Below are 18,072 nucleotides of genomic sequence, written 5' to 3'. Positions count from 1 at the left end.
TTGAAAGATCTCTATGGTTTATCACATGGGTACTTACTGCCTCCACCTACACAGGTTGCATCCCTTCCCTATTGAATTTCTTGCCTGATAAATTCATCCCCTAGGGGCCAACCTTGTAGTGATGATCTTTTCTTCACTCTCAGGTCAGTTCTTGGAGGAGACCCGCTACATAGTCCCTTAAAGCCTTTCCAGCTTGCCAAGACCCAGGCTTACATCCCACTAATGTAACCTTTGAAAAGTCAGGGTCACCTTTATTACTAGGATGAAGTATCAAAGCTGGACTGTCACATACCTCTTCTTCAATGCTTCCTAAATGTCCAGCTCAGTAAATACTTTAAAATGTGGCAGATTAAATTTTCCCACATTCCTTATAACATATACCAAGGTATTTACCCACCATATTCAGAAAGACAGCTTAATTAGGAAAATATAATCACCCATCCCATAGGGGCCCTCACCTCCATGAAGTCTTTTTCATTGAGTTGCCCTCCAACTGAAGAAACATGAGCTTACATCTTTGACTGCAAAACAAGAAGCTGGAGACTTGGTGGTTCACTAGAGAATGACAAATGGAAAGACTCAGTAGCTATAGAACCAAAGAGAAATAAGGATGGGAGGGGGTGGGGATGTTGCAAGTTCCGTGGCAGTTGGTCAGTTGATGTGACCATAGCTTTCTCCAGAGAAGGAGGTACTAGGTGAAGTTTGTTTTTCTCCACACTCCCTATTTTTACCTAAGGTGGGACATATTGTTGTTAACAGATCCCATACCCCTGAATCTCTACTGCTTTGTGGTAGAAGAAACTGGTTGAGAGGCCTGGCTGACCCCCATTTTCCCCAAAATCATAACATAAAAGGCATTAGAGACCAGCTAAATGGTGTTAATAGAGTTGCTGCATTTCAACATAACACCCCATTTTTCTCCACAGATTCTTTAATCCAGAGAAGACACCATAGGCAAATACAGTACATCTCAGGGCTTAAAGAAATTAGGATAGAGAAAATCCCAATTTACCCAACACTGTGACTTTATTCAGCAAATTAGAGGATGGCTGTGCTACTGAGGGATTTGGCATTGGATTATACCACCTGCCAAGGAAACTTTCAATTTTATAATTTACTTAACTAATCAACAAAGTATGTCTGCTAAATATTTATCAAAACTTAAAATTTTTGGTAGTCTTGATGTTAGTGTCTACACATTACTTTTTTGGCAAAGAAAAGGGAAGTCTGTACTTGTGATTTCATTAGTGTAGAGAATTCCTGCATTGAAACTCCTTCCACCGATGTAGATCAACAGTTATTCTGAAGCTTTTAAAAGTCTTGAAGTGTTGCCTGGAGTCTTAGAGGGAAAGTGAATTATACAGTCCCACACCTGTGTCAGGCAGTTCTTGACCAAGTATTCTGACTCACAGGTCAGTGCTCTTATCTGCTATTCTACGCTACTGGTCTTGAATCTCGATTTTACAAATATACATTTCTTCTGTTTCTTCCATAAAGTGTAAGCTTCTTGAAGGTAGGCTTCGTTTTTTACCCGAGTATTTCCTGATGTAATAATCTTTAAACGGTGTGTCTTGGAGTTGGCTTATTGTTTGAGGAAGTATGTTTCTGTTGACTTCTTACCTCTTAGTTTCGATGGTACGTAACCATTCTTTATCAGGTTTTGAAAGTGTGAATAAAGTCCACATAAAAATATATTTTTTCTTGAAATATGTTATCTTATTGTTTAATGTGATTGCACATGCATAACTTATACCAGATTGCTTGCAAATCAAATCAGCAGTAGTAATTCTAAAACAATCCTAGAGTCGCCTGAGGCAGTTACAGGGAAAGTGATTTGTTCAGGTTAGCTACAACCATAGAGCACCCTCACTACAGCTCTGGTTGACAATACCTATGGCTTCTATCCCACAGGATTGTGGTGAGAATCAAATGAGATAAAGTTCTTTGTAGAGCGCTTTATAAATCTGAAGGCACTATACAATGTCAAGATACTGATGGAATGATTTGATACTAAAAAAAAATCTCTTGAGATAAAGCCAAAAGCTTCTAACCATTTCCTGAAGACATCTTCCTGTTCCTGTATATTTTCTCGTCACATGGATTTGGCTCTTCCATTTTGGACAGTGAATCCAAAGAACAGAACTGTCATAAAATTCACATTCTAGGGAATACCCAACTTCTGACCAGTAAATGTCTTAAGTCCATAAATGCACTGAGAGACTCACTGATGTGAGAGCTACCAAGAAATAGGTAACAGGTCTGGACCTGCAGCTCAGGAGAAATTGTAAATTGTAAATCCATTTTCCTATGAGGAGCAATTTCAGGACATCACTGGTTTTTCTTGCCCTTGAGTGTCAGTTTTCCATCACATTTCTTTGTGATTGGGTCACAAAGACCTCTCTTATCTCAAATTACAATTGTTGTTCAATAATTTTTTCAGTTCTGTCCAATTCTTTGTGACCCCATTTGGGATTTTCTTAGCAAAGATACTGGAATGGTTGGTTTGCTATTTCCTTCTCTAACTCATTTTACAGATGAGGAAACTTGCCCAGGGTCACACAGCTAATAAGTGTCTGAGGCCAGATTTGAACTCAGGAAGATGAGTCTTCCTAACCTCAAGTCTGGTGTTCTTCTCACCATGCCACCTAACTGCCTCAAACTACAGTACTGTATTATAATCCCACTGGAAAACTGCCCATCATTTTGACTTGAGAAATTTACACACCCAGTTTCACAATTCTTTTATTCAGTAAAACAGACTTAATCAACAGCAAAATTTAAGTAAGCACATTTTGGGGCTTTCCTTTTTAGATTTAGATTTTAGATTTAATATTTAATACAAAAATTGCTGCCAGTATGCAGTTTCTTACTTTTTGACAGAGGAAAGGTTCAGCACTCTCAGAGGGATGTTCACATACTCAATGTTCTGGACATTTTAGAACTAGGGTCCTTATTAAATGCTTGTTAGGTTATTGACCCCCAATGATACTGATAACATTATATTCAAGTAATCCTATAAAATTCTAAACATAGAAGCAGTCAAGAGTTTGAGATTCTTAGCATCAATGAATTTATCATATATAGCTATGATGTAGCTAATTAATCATTCTGCATGAAGAAGTAACTGACTAATTCAGGACTTACAAAGAGAACAAATAAGTTCTCCCAGCATTCATTCCCCCCTCTCTCAAAGCTATACATTCCTTACAATGTCTAAATGCCTACATATTGAATGATACATGCATAGCAGGTAAATAAAGTGAAACTTTAAAGAAAAGAAGACTGTCAGCATTTCTACACCTACTCAAATTTAGCTAAATTAAAGTCAAATCCCATTTAAATGCAATTTTAGGAAAATGCAGTAGTATTTAATATTCTTCTGTTTCAGGCCAGACTTCTTGAAACCTAAGGAAGAAGAAAAAAATCCATTATTCCATCAAAAAAACACATTTTAAAGCACCTACTACATGCTGGGCACTTTGCTCAGTACTAGGGATACAACTACGAAGCTCAACTGCCTACTTGTAAGGAGCTTTTATTATATTCTAATAGAAGAGGATAAGCCTAACTCCATGCACATAGGCATACACAAATATATTTCTATTTATTTACTATATTTGTGCTACATATACATGTGTGTACATAATAATAACACTTCCTTTTTTTTCCTTTATCCATTATAATTTATTACCTACAATACTTCAGATGGATTTGCACTCAGAAAGCTAGGAGGCAACCAAGTATAACCAAAGAATTGGTCTGACATCTCTGTACTCAAGGTCATGTGAAGTCTTGCTTCAGAGAAATGAACAAAAAAAATTAACCAAAAAGTTCTAGAAAACCAACAGAAAGACAACTGTCCATGAAAATTATTGATGTTAATGTGTCATGAAAAATAATTGATTCTGTGTAAAAGTTAAATGAGTGGCATTTTTTTTGCAATTTTTCTTATCAACAATATTCATAACATTTTTCAAATTGAAAGGACCTCTACTGACAATGTCTGTATGTATGTATATGTAACACAACTATAAAGTGAATAAATACAAATGAATAAAAAGTAATTAAATACAAGGTAGGTTGGAAGGAACAATACTAACAGATGAGATTCATGGAGAACAAGAGTTTTTAATCTTTTTTGTGTCATGAACCCTTTTGGCAGTTTAATTAAGTTTACTGACCCCTTCTCAGAATAAGGTTTTTAAATGTATAAAATACATGAAATCTATTCTGCTTTTGGAGAAGACAGAAGTTGATGCAGTTGAACTGCATCTTGCAGAGGGTCTTCCTTGATGAGGTAGAAGTAGGGAGGGAGTGCTTTCCAGGCACAAAGGCCAAGAGAAGGGAGATGGAAGGAGGGCCAGAAAAGAAGGCCACTTTGGCTAAACCAAAGAGCATGCCACAGGGAGTAAGGCCCAGTGAGACTGAGGTTTTACGTTTTAAAAGGGTTCTAACAAGCTGAATAGAAGGTGTTTCTCTTGTATCCTAGAATCAACAGGAAGCTAACAGAGTCCAGCAGGCAAGTCCTATGGACTACAAAACACCGCTGGCTTCCTAGTTCTACTTCTAGAGTTGTCCAGCCTCAGCTTCTACTTCTAGGTAGTTACCATTTGTAAAAGAGCCAGCTCATCGGAGCCATAGTTAGCATTTAATAATAATGAGGAGGATAGTTAGCAATTAGCATCTGTAAAGCCTTTTACAAATATTTTCTCATTTGGTCCTTAACCCAGAGAGGCTGGTGCAGTTATTATCTCAACCTACAGACAAGGAAATTGAGGCAGACAGAGGTGAAGTGACTTGCCCAGGATCACATAGCTAGTACAGTAGGATTTGAACCCAGATCTTCTGACTCCTGGCCTAGCATAGTATCCACTATGCCACCTAGTTGCCTCACATAAAGTCACTATCTGGATATTGTGTTTGATGACAGGGTACCATTTGACTTTGACTAGCCTGAAATCCTAATGAGAACTGTAAGTTTAATTGGCAGATGGTATCTTCCGTCTCTGTGCCTTTGCATGGGCTGTCTCACATGCTTGGCATGCATTCCCTCCTTTCACTTCCTTTAAGATTCAGTTCAACCACCATCTTCTTCATAATGGGCTTTTATTTAACCTGAGGTCTGTGAATAGATTTCAGGGGAATCTGTGAACTTCTTTGGGGAAAAAAAGATAATGAAATGAGAAAAAAACAAAAACCTCCAAATGTCCAAGGTCAACAGCAGACTCTTTATTACACACGTTAGTTGTTTTCTGGGTCTGTAAAAGAGATGAGAAAAAAATACATTAAGCTTTGATGTGAAGAAATCACAGACCAACATCATGAGCAGTACTGAAGGAACTATGTTATTCCTGTCTGAAGATAGCTCAGAGAAGATGCTATCATGGCTATTCACTTGGCAGTGGGGGCGGAAGATGTGGAATATAATTCAGAGGCAGGCTTTTTGCTCCACTAAATCCGAAAAAAAAATTAACATTATACACGGGAATATCAAAGATCTGGGAGAGATGCAGACCCCTGTGACATTCTGTGCTACCAGTGAAACTGTCAAAACTATGTAGCATTCCCCTTTTCATTCATTCACGGAAGCCTACATATACATATATATTTTATGCCATATACTATGTCCCTCTAAAAATATGGCAAAACCCTTTCATAATTATCCCCCCTAAAAGAGAATAAAGAATAGCTATAGAAATTGTACTTCAAAAGAACACAGGTCTATAGCCAAAATAAAAGGCTAACAGTAAGTAAGAATTTTAATTTAAACTAAAAATGTAATACACAACATAGATAGCACATTTCTTTTGCTTGGTTTGTTTTTTTGGAAGATTAGGTGACTTGCTAAGTAAGTGTCTGAGGCTGTTATCTGAATTCGGCTCTTCTCGATTCCAGGACCAGTGCTCTATCCATGGCAACAACTAGCTGCCCCAATAGTGCATTTCTTAAAGCTTACTATTTGTAAGTGCTAATGGCCTTTATTCTCCTGGTTCTCCTCTCTTCAGCTGACCAGCTCACAAGGCCAATACACTGTGGGGCATTAGGGCAGCTCAGCCAAGATGCCTAATATATACTGAACCCATGTGATGTCACCATGTAGGGTTTTAATGATCATATTCTTTGTGCTTGTTAAAGTTTTCTGATAAGAAGCTATTCAGAGACAAGTGGAACCCACCTAAAATTGGTGAAGGAAGAATTTAGAACTTACCCCATTTAATCACTTTAGGGAGCTGGAGGGTTGAATGGGTAACTTTACAGGTATAATCATTTTTGGACTTTGGGTCAAAAGGAGCGGAGACAAGGCGATTGAAAGTCCAGTCATTGCTGAAGGACAGGTCAGACTCCTCCACCTTTTCAATCTTTTTCCCATCTTTGAATAGTTCAATGGTGATCTGGGGTGGGTGGAAACCTGACACATAGCAATTCATGAAGTTTTCTTTGTCACTGTCTGGTGGGTGGCGGGAATAAACCTGAACCTTAGGAGAACCTGAGGAACACAAGAAAGAGGAAAAAGAAAAAGTCAGATTATTTGACCTACTATGGTAGAACTTAAGCCCCAGATAGATAGAAGCTTTGGTGATTCTTCTATCACCTTCACCTCCAGTTTGGGGGGGTGGGCATCCCCTTTCAGGTCTGTTGCATTGGGACAGGTATGTCCTGATGTCAGTTCTAGCTATTCTAAGAGCTGATAGTTAAATTTTCAGTGTGAGCACTGACACCTTTGTGTCAACAAACTATATAAATCAGGGCTTGGTTTATTGTTTTGCTAATTTCTAGACTTAAGAAAGTAATGGAGACAGTACAGTAATGCACTTTTTAGTAATGCAGATTAACCTTTTTTTGGGGGGGAGCTGGAGGTGAGCTGATTGGGGTTAAGTGACTTGTTCAAGGTCACACAGCTAGTAAGTGTCAAGTGTCTGAGGCCAGGTTTGAACTCAGGTCCTCCTGACTCCAGGGCCAGGGCTCTATTCACTGTGCCATCTAGCTGCACCTCAGGTTAAACTTAAAAGTATGTTGTGGGGCAGCTGAGTGGCACAGTGGATGGAGCACTGGGCTTTGAATCTGGAAAATTTATCTTCATGAGTTCAAATTTGGCCTCAGACACTTACTGGCTGTGTGACCCCAGACAAGTCACTTAACCCTGCTTGCCTTGGTTTCCTCATCTGTAAAATGAGCAGAAGGAAATGGCAAACCACTCCAGTATCTTTGCCAAGGAAAACCCCACTAGGGTTACAAAGAATCAGACATGAGTGAACAACAAAAAAATTACACTAAGAGTACTATGTAATCTAACCACCACATATAATAATGTTTCCATAGGAAAATGTTTTCAGAGTTCCAGGTTTGGACAGCAGGAATACATCACCACTTCTCTTCTACTACAAAGAATCAAGAGTCCCCCAAGCTATAAGCTACTGCTGATGACTACAATTTGGATAGAGGCTGAAAGGGTGTAGTATAGAGGGAAAACTGGGGTCTGATAAGGAGATGTGGATCTTACGGAGTTAGTTAAGGAGCTGGGAGTCAGGAGGAAGACATAACTGTATTCCTACAGTTATGAGCCCTTAGGACACAACTTTTAAAAATGAAATAGTGAGGCGAGACTGAGGCAATGTGGTATATTGGAAAGAACCTTGGGGCGACTTGGTCTTGCTCACTAAATTGCCGTGACAAATTCTTTAACCTCTCTGAGGTTCAGTTTCCTCATCTCTAAAGTGAAGATCATAACTGGGGAAATAAATAGACACTAGATACTGTCGAACCCTTCCTTATTGGGTCCAAGAAGCTATACAATTAAATAATATATGAAAATTCTATTTTGTTCAACATGACAAAATGAATTATCTATTTATATTTGAGAAATGAGCCGAGTGACATGGTCAAAGGGTATTAAGCCTATCTTAATTATTGTAGAAAAGAGTTTATAATTTATAAATTTTGAACTAAACAACAATAGCTAGAACTTATGTAGCACTTTATGATTTGCAAAGCACTTTACAAATATTATCCCATTTTACCCTCACAACAGCCCTGAGAAAGTAGGTACTATTATGATTTCCATTTTACAGATAATAAAATTGAGACAGACAGAAGTGAAGTGGCTTGTCCAGGATCACACACAACTAATAAGTGTCTGATGCTGGATTTGAAATCAAGCCCAGCACTCTACCTATTGCACCACTGACATCTCAATAAGATCCATTCTCCAATGAATACATGGCCAAAGAATATGAACAAGTAGTTCCCAAAAGAAACATGAATTATCAATAATCATCTGAAAATTATTTCAATTCTCTTTTTTTTTACTTTTTAGAGGGCAGTTGGGGTTAAGTAATTTGCCCAAGGTTACACAGCTAGTTTTTTTGTGTTGGTGTTAAGTGTCTGAGGCCAGAACCGAACTTGGGTCCTCCTGACTTGGGGACCGGCGTTTTACTCACTGCACCACCTAGCCGCCCCGTGATTCCAATTCTTTAATAACAAAAATGCACATGAAAACTGCCTTTTACTCATCGAATTAACAAAAATAGTTTTAAATGATCAAATTCATTGTTGGCAACACTGTGGAGAAACACACTGGTACAACCTTTTTTTTTTTTCAAAACAGCAGCTGCATAAAAATAAAAGTTACAAAACTGTTCATGATCTTGACTCAGTGGTCCCCACTACTAAGACTTAAAGATATTATTGTAAGAGGAAAATACCTAATTGTACAGAAAATAATCATAGAAGCGTTATTTTTTTTGTTTTTAAAATTTATTTATTTTTATTTTTAGCTTTCACCATTCACTTCCATAAGATTTTGAGTTCCAAATTTTCTCCCTATCCCTTCCCTCCTCCCACCCCAAAGCAGCACGAAGTCTGATAAAGGCTTTGCACACACGCACACACACACAAACACACCCTTGGCTGTGTATTTATATATATATTCATAGTAAACATTTTTACATTAGTCATGTAAAGAAGAATTAGGACCAATGGGAAAAACCATGAGAAAGAAACCAAAAAGAGAGAGAGAGAGCAAATAATATGGTTCAATCTGCATTTAGACTCCATAGTTCTTTTTCTGGATGTGGATAGCATTTTCTATCATGAGTCTTTTGGAATTGTCTTAGATCCTTGCATTGCTGAAAAGAGCTAAGTCTATCAAAGTTCATCATTGCACAATGTGGCTATTACTGTGTACAATGCTCTCCTGGTTCTGTTCACTTCACTCAGTATCAGTTCATCTAAGTCTTTCTAGGTTTTTCTGAAGTCTGCTTGTTCATCATTTCTTATGGAATAATAGTATTCCATTACATTCATATACCATAACTTGTTCAGTCATTCTCCAATTGATGGGTATCCCCTCAATTTCCAATTCTTGGCCACCACAAAAAGAGCTGTTATAAATATTTTTGTACATGTGGGTCCTTTTCCTGTTTTTATTATCTCTTTGGAATATAGACCTAGAAATTGTATTTGCTGGGTCAAAGGGTTTGAACAGTTTTATAGCCCTTTGTGCATACTTCTAGGTTGCTCTCTAGAATGTTTGGATTAGTTCACAACTCCACCAACAATGCATTAGTGTTCCAATTTTCCCACATCTCTAACATTTATCATTTTTCTGTTTTGTCATGTTAGCCAATCTGATAGGTATGATGTGGTACCTCAGTGTCATTTTTTTTAAAGCAATTGGGATTAAGTAACTTGGTCAAGGTTACACAGCCAGTTATTTCTGGGTGTGGTGCTAAGTATCTGAGCCCGGATTCGATCCCACGTCATCCCAACTCTGGGGCCAGTGATCTTACCCACTGCACCACCTGGCCGCCCCCCTCAGTGTCATTTTGATTTGCATTTCTCTAATCAACAGCAATTAGAGCATTTTTTTCATATGACTGTAGACAGCTTTAATTTCTTCATCTGAAAACTGCCAGTTCCTATCCTTTGACCATTTATCAATTGGGGAATGATTTATATTCTTGTAAATTTGACTCAGTTCTCTATATATTTTAGAAATGAGGCCTTTATCAGAGACACTGGTTATAAAATTTGTTTCCCAATTTTCTGTTTCCCTTCTAATCTCGATTGCATTGGCTTTGTTTGTACAAAAACTTTTCAATTTAATGTAATCAAAATTATGCATTTTGTATTTCATAATGTTCTCTATCTTTTATTTGGTCATAAAATTCTTCCCTTCTCCATAAATCCGACAGGCAAACTATCCCTTGGTCTCTCAGTTTGTTTATGATTATCAGCCTTTATAACTAAATCATGTACCCATTTTGACTTTATCTTGGTATAGGGTGTAAGATGTTGGTCTATGCTTGGTTTCTGCTATACTATTTTCCAACTTTCCCAGATGTTTTTGTCAGATAGTGAATTCATTTTTTCTTTCTTTCTTTCTTTTTCTTTTTGCAGGGGGGAAGGTAGGGCAATTGGGGTTAAGTTACTTGCCCAAAGTCACATGGCTTAGTTTTGTGTTAAATGTCTGAGGCTGTTTTTGAACTCAGGTCCTCCTAACTCCAGGGCCAGTGCTTTATTCACTAAGCCACCTAGCCGCCCCCCAAGTATCTATCAGTACTCTTTTTTTTTCACCACTTTATTTCTTAAGCAGTACCAAGTAGTTTTGATGATTGCAGAGGCATTATTTATAATAGCAAAAAAAAAAAAAGTAACCGAATGGTACTATGCCATAATTCTGGCTATATTTGAAAAATAATCCTGGAGCACAATAAAACTCAAAATTAGTCATAGAGCTTCCAAAATAATCTTCCTAAAGCACAGGTCTGACCATGTCTTTTTCCACTCCAATAAAAAAAAACCTTTATTGATTCCCTGTTACCTCTACTATAAAATAAAAACTCATTTTTAAATACCTTGTATAATCTGGCTGCAGCCTAGCCTTCCAGATTTATTTTATATTATTCCCCTTCATATGCTCTAGAGTCCAACCAAACTGACCTGCCATCTGTACTCCAAACTCAGTTATTTCTTCTCTTGCCTCCATGTCTTTGCACAGGTTGTTCCCATGCCTGGAATACATTCTCTTCTCATTTTTGCTTCCCAGAATCCTTAACTTCTTTCAAGGCTCAACTTGGATGCCACTCCCTCCAGGCAGCCTTTTCCTGTCTTACTAATCACTACTTTCTTCTCCTCAAATTATCTTATACTTATTTATATATAAATGTTATATCCCCTCAGTAGAATGTTACTTTAAGGTAGAGTCTTTGAATCCCCTTAGTAGACTTTACACATAGTAGGTGCCTAACAAAGGCTTGTTGAATTAAATAGAATTGAATCATTACCTCCAGTGATAAGTAGATTCTCTCATATGAGTGGAATATACATCATAAAAAGACCCAAGAGAATCAAACAGACATTTTAAAGTTTGGCTTGATAGAAGGGGAAAAAACTTCATAACAATTAGACCTGTTTAAAAGTAGAAAAGTCTCCCTGAGCAGGTAGTGAGTTTCCTATCACAGGAGGTCTTCAAGCAGAGACTAGAAACAGTTTGTCTGGTGGGTCACAGGACTATGAAATTATAGCTTTTGAGCTAGAAGGAAACTTAGACCACTGAGTCCAACCTTCTCATTTTAAAGCTGAGGAAACTGATGTTTTTATGGTCTGTATTTTCTTTCACAACATGACTAATATGGAAATATGTTTTGTTTGACTGCAGATGTATAACCTATATCAAATTTGCTTAACAATAGGGAGGGAGAGAATTTGGAACTCAAAATTTTTAAAAATGAATGTTAAGGGGGTGGCAACGTGGCACCGGCCCTGGAATTAGGAGGACCTAATTTCAAATCCAGCCTCAGACACTTGACACGCTAGCCATGTGACTTTGGGCAAGTCACTTAACCCCAATCACCCTCCAAAAAGCAAAAAAAAAAAAGAATGTTAAAGTTTGTTTTTACACGTAATTGGGGGAAAAATAAAAGACTATTCAAAAGAAAAAAAAAAGATGAGGAAACAGAGAAGTTATGGGACTAACCCAGTCACACAGCTAATAATGAATTGAATTGAATTCAGGTATTCCTGACTCCAAGTACAGAACTTTATCTGTTAGGTTGTAGAAGGGAATCCTATTCAGGTATAGTTTGGACTACATTAACTCTGAGATCCCTTCCAACTCTGTGATTTTCTATATGAAGCTTTGATAACTTGAGTTGCATGAGTTCTGTGATTATCAATAACATATTTTAAAAATTCAGTGAAATATGTAATGACATTATGATAAAGAAAGCAAAAACAAAACATGAATACACCGTGAGTATAAAAAAAAAACCCACAAAATCTAAAATATATATACTCAGATGAAAATAATTCAGAAGGAACACAAAAGCAAACTGGGCATTTTTTTCCTTTTAAAGTCAGTACCCAAACTTTGAAATAAAACATTAGTAACAGTTTACAATTTCACATATAATGTTGTGTGTGTTTATGTATTTGAATGTTTTTGTTGAGAGTTGCTAAGTTTAAATTTTTAAATTTTAAAAAGAGAAAAAGAATGAGAGGGGGGAGAAAAAGAAAGAAAGAGTGAAAGGAAGGAAGAAAAGAAAGAAAGGAAGAAAAAGAAAGAAAGCTGTCTGAGCTAGTTCAGGCTAAAGCTATAAATATCCATCATCGTTTATTCCATAACATATCTGTACAGACACTTTTTGTTTGTTGATTCTCAGTCCATGGTTGTAAAACTTCCCCCATGTTTCTATATGCTTTACCATAGAGCCAACTCAGTATAGCGGATGAACTGGAGAAATTCGGAAGGGGGAAAAGAGTGACCTTTTCAAAAATAATCAACCAACATACTTTCTCCTTCTGGTCTGTGGGTAAACTTGACAAACAGTAAACCTACCCTGAAAGAAGCTTAGGAAACAAAAGACAGCTAACCTAAACACAAAATTAAGGGATGCTACTATCTGATTTCTGGGGGACAGGAGGTGGACCAACATTAGCCACAGGGGAAATCTTGCTCTTAGCCAAAATTCGGAGAGAGATGTAAACTCATTCTTTTCAAGCTAAACTTCCACAAGAATAATCTAAATTCTTGCCTCCACTTCTTCACCACCTTAACCCATTTCCAAGACCCAGCTCAGAAGCCATGTCCTCTAGGAAGTTTTTCATTCTTATTTTATTTTTTAAAATTTCAGAAGCAATTTAGAGCATTTGGAGTTTATTGAGCTGGGAGGGAGAGGTGTCAGGTGATTTTAGGAAAATCCCTTTAGGGCTGTAATGAGGATGGAAATTAGAAGGCTATAGTAGCATTCAAATGAGAGGTGAGAAGTGCCTAAATTAGGGCCATGGCTATGTGGATGGAGAGGAGGAGCCATATTCCAGAGATTTTGTGGAGATAGAAATAATAACATTTGACAATTGATTTAATATATAGGCTGAATGAGAATGAGGAGTTGAGGATGACAGCAAGGTTGCAAATATGGGTGACTGGAAGGATTGCAGTAATAGAGAAATTTGGAAGAGGAATGCATTATGGAGAGATGATAATCCATAGTTTTTGACATTCTGAGTTTGAGATATCTAAAGGACATCCAGCTTGAAATACCCAGTAGACAGCTGGTGATGAGGGACTGGAGCTCAAGAGAGAGACTAGGGCTGGATGATCTAGGAGTGAGATAGTAATCAAAATCCAGGGGAGTTTATGGTCACACCCAATGAGAAAGTATAAAGAGATAAAAGGAAAAGAACCCAGGACCAAGCCTTGGGGTACACCCACAGTTAGTGATCCAGACTAGAGCAATGAATCAACAAAGCAGACTAAGCAGGAGTGCCCCGAGATGTAGGAAGAGAACCAGGGCAGTAAGAAAGGCCCAGAAAAGAGAAATCCAGGAGGTTAACAATGTGGAATGCAGCAGAGGCCAGTGAGAATGAGGACTGAGAACAAGCAGTAAAATTTGGTATTAGGAGATTTAAGTAATTTTGTAAAGAGCAGGTTGGCAACTAGATTTCCGGAGGTTTAAAAAGGAGAGACGAAGTGGAGTTTTCTAAGTGAAGCTTTTCCAATGAATTTGATTGAGAAATAGAGGAGAGGGAGAGGACAATGAGAATGGGAGGATCTGGGTAGAGTTGGTTTGTTCTGTTTTTTTGCTCTTTTTTGAAGGGCAATTGGTGTTAAGTGACTTGCCCAAAGTCACACGGCTAGTTTTTGTGCGTGCGTGTGTTAAGTGTCTGAGGGCCGAATCCGAACCCAGATCCTCCTGATTCCAGGCCGGTGCTCTATTCACTGCACCACCTAGACGCCCCTGGTTTTGTTTTTTTTTTTTTTTTAAGAATGGGAAAAAATTCGAGTGTATTTGTAGGCAACAGGTAAGGAATCAGGAGATAAAGGTTGAATATAGGCTGATAATGGGGACGGTCTGCTGAAAAAGACAGGAGAGGATGGCATCAAGGAGCGGGCTTGGATGAAGACGGTATAGATTCATACATATATATGGGATTTATACATATACACACAACACATATATGTGGGATAGTTTACATCTGAAGGTGGGGAAGGTTAGGAGCTGTGCGAGATCGAGAGCCTATCTTGAAGGCAAGTTCCAGCGAGTTCCGCTTACAAAGTGGCGTTTCTATCAGACCTCAGGGCCACCCGTCTCTCCCTTGTTCTCACTCCCCAACTCCCCCACCCCCTCGGCTGTACGATTGCCACAGCCCTCGACAACTGCACTTAGATGCCTGCCAGTTCTCAGAGCCCCAAAGTAGGAGGGAGACACTGCTTTACCCCGGGATTAGAGATAGCCAAAGTCTCCCCCAATCCCGTCACAAAGCCACTTGATCCGGAGAAGTTAAAGGGAAGCACCCAGTGAACCACCCTTTCCTGGGTTGACTTAGATCCCGAAACTCTAGCTCCGTATTGCCCTTCCCCAGCCTTTCCCTTACACCCCGACCCCCCCCCCCCCCCCCCATACACACCTAATAGTTTCCCCCACACACACACCCTCACTGTCCTAAATAGCTCCCAGCTAGTTCTAAGCATGTACTGCCAGGAAGGGAAGCCAACAGCTCTGGCTCCCAGGAACCACAAACCCTGAAGGGTCCAACTCTCCTGGACCCCAATTTGCCAGACCTCTTCCATCCTGCTGAGGAATAGGGAGACACCGCTTTACCCCCGGGATTAGAGACAGCCAAAGTCTCCCCCAGCCCCGTCACAAAGCCACTTGATCCGGAGAAGTTATAGAGAAGCACCCAGTGAACCACCCTTTCCTGGGTTGACTTGGATCTCGAAACTCTACCTCCGTATTGCCTTCCCCCAGCCTTTCCCTTACTCCCCCCCCCTACCACCTCACCACCTAAGCGTTCCCCCCACCCCACACACACACACACCCCTACCGTCTAAATAGCTCCTAGCTAGTTCTAAGCATGTACTGCCAGGAAGGGAAGCCAACAGCTCTGGCTCCCAGGAGCCACACACCCTGAAGGGTCCAACTCTCCCAGACCCCAATTTACCAGACCTCTTCCATCCTGCTGAGGAGGAATAGGACAGACTAGGCTAAATGAGTCCAGGGCTCAGGGACCCATTCTAGGGCTACGGATCCGGGGTAGGGAAAAAGAGAATGAGACTGGAACTCACTTGTGATAGCATCCAAGTAGGGAAGGATGCATAATTGTCCCAGAACAGCAAAAAGGAAGAGGCGAGCCATCTTCGCAAGACAGTCGGGTGAGATGGAAGTGAGCTAGAGTTCCTCTACAGCTTTTTATATAGTGAGTGGCTTTGCCAATAAACATAGAGAATGATAGCAGCGCGTCACTGGTCTCCAGGCAAAAAGCTCTGCTCTAGGTTAGAAAAGGGGTTTTCCAATAGTTTCATTTTCGTTTGCTTGGAAACTACCAAGCCTCGTGTGACAATTCTGGGAAGTTGGATTGGGCTGGACTTTTTTTTTTTTTAATCATTGCATCGTTAAAAATATCATACCCTCACATGGTAGACACAATTCCCTCTCCAGACCTCAGCCAAAGGTCTCTGAAGTGCTAGGACAGAATTTGGAGGGTGATTGCAGGCTTTCACAGGGATTCTTAACCTTTTTGGTGTCCTGGGTTCCATTGGCAAACTGTGGGAAGCTTACAGATCCCTTCTCAGAGTAATGCTTGTAAATATGTAAAATACATAGGATTACAAAGGAAGTCAACTACATTGAAAGACAGTTGTCAAAATATGTGGTAGTTTTTTTTTTAACCTAGTTCAGGGACCTAGGTCAAGAACCCTAGCTCTACAGATTATTCCTCCTGTAAAACAAAACATAACAAAAACAAAAACACCCCAAACCGTAGAAACTTAAAGGTGTCCCTCTCCCTTAGCTGAAGATGACTATCCAAGACTTACTATATTTGGAGACAGAAGACTTGGATTTGAATCTCCTGTGCCATTTACTACCACCACCACCACCACCACCACCACCACTTTTCATAGCTAGCATATATATATAGTGCTCTAATGTTTGCAAAGTGCTTTACATATCACATTATTTGATCTTCATGCCTGTTGGGGTAAGTGCTATTACTATCACCATTTTTCAGATGACTAAACTAAGGCCAAGAAAAGTTAAGGCATTTGGCTAGGCTTCTACAGCTACTAATTGTGAGGGATGATTTGAACTCAGGTCTTCTTTACTACCTACATGACCTTGGACAAGTTCATTTACCTCTCTCAGTTCCTGTTTTCTCACCTATAAAATAAGAGGATTGGAACAATCTCCTAAATTTCCTTTCATCTCTAACAAACATACCATGATTTTCTACAATAAAGATTTGTTTCTTCAAAATCCCCAAGGAAGATGACAACCCAGGTTAAATAACCTCTTGAACAAAAGGAGAAATTAAATAAGGAGGTCAGGAAATTAAATAATCAACCTAAAAAAGAGAATACTATTGTAGCAATGGCAGAGAAATTTGTAAGTTGCCTTAGTGATAATTTCATTCTTCAAAACAGCAAGAAACAACAAGGAAAACTGTTATTCTTGGCCTAACTCCAACCAGCAAGAGCTGAAGCAGAGTTTCAGAGTTCAGAAAAAAAAAATGGGCAGGATCTAGTGACCTAGTACTTTGTGGAGGAAGTAGGCCCAAGAGGGATGGTAAACTTTCAAGAATTAGATTCTGAATACATAAATAGAAATTGTTGTGATAAGAGGAAAAATGGGAAACTGACTAAAGAAGTCAACAACTTCAGATTATAGATATTTAAGTAAGACATAATAAGCAAGGGAAAGTAACTGAGGATGAATTTGAAAGGGCAGTATGGTCTTCTTTTTAAAAATTTATTATTTTATTTTCCCCCCAATTATATATAAAAACAATTTTAACTTTTTTTTCTTCAAATTTTGAGTTCCAAACTCTTGATCTCCCTGTTCTCCTTCCCTCCCTCCCCATTGAGAAGGCAAGAAATTTAACATAGGTTATATATGTATGTAGTCATGCAAAACACATTTCCATGTAAGTCAGGAAGCATAGTCTTCTAAGAACAATATGCATAACACTATATTGAGAATAGCATGAGGCTGGCAATGAGCAACTATGAGCAACAAAAAAAACATATTGAAGGGCAAGAAAAGAATCAAAGAAAGAATAGGATTGAAGCTCAGCATGGATGAGGATGATAACAGTGAAAATGGCTAAACTACTAGATTCTTTTGTTTGTTTTGTTTTCTAAGTAGAATAGCTTTTGACCTGAGAAATGCAGAACAAAAATAGTTAGCAAGGAGGTGTAAACCCAAGACAAGTAAGGTAACTGATGGGCAAAATCTAAGTCACCAGACTCCCAAGAACTACCTGTTAGGGGACAACAATTGGCAGATGTTATTATTGAATGATTTTTGAAAAATCTTAAAGATTTAGAGAAGTACTTTGGGACTGTACAAAGGCAAATGTCCCAATTTTCAAAAGAGAAAGTAGAGCCTCTAAACTAGCAAGATCTATTCTACACAAAATTCTAAAATGCATTAATAAAAGAAGATAGTTTGTGAGGACTTAGGGAAGGGGAGATGACTAAAAGCCAGCAAGATTTCCTCACGGAAGGCCATTAAGCAGAGGCTAGCCATCCACTGATTGGGAAAGTTATAGAAAGAATTCTTAATCAGCTAT

General features: G+C 38.7%; 1 protein-coding gene across 1 annotated transcript; it reads right to left on the bottom strand.

Annotated features, from left to right (window-relative positions):
• Positions 1-2,726: 2,726 nt before the first annotated feature.
• B2M (beta-2-microglobulin) lies at positions 2,727-15,722 on the bottom strand. The gene is made up of 4 exons (XM_069105933.1): positions 15,569-15,722; positions 6,209-6,487; positions 5,199-5,258; positions 2,727-3,405 (listed from the first exon to the last, which is right to left on the bottom strand). Exons 1-3 carry the CDS (start codon positions 15,636-15,638, stop codon positions 5,242-5,244), a joined length of 366 nt encoding a protein of 121 aa, XP_068962034.1. The 5' UTR covers positions 15,639-15,722; the 3' UTR covers positions 2,727-3,405; positions 5,199-5,241.
• Positions 15,723-18,072: the final 2,350 nt, after the last annotated feature.

The sequence above is a fragment of the Petaurus breviceps genome, unplaced genomic scaffold (genome assembly GCF_028583685.1).
Source record: "Petaurus breviceps papuanus isolate PSGF00001 unplaced genomic scaffold, PetGlider_PUasm1.0 77, whole genome shotgun sequence".
NCBI lineage: Eukaryota > Metazoa > Chordata > Mammalia > Diprotodontia > Petauridae > Petaurus > Petaurus breviceps.
The sequence above is the reverse complement of the archived record's forward strand: the minus strand, read 5'-3'. Positions and strand labels throughout refer to the sequence as shown.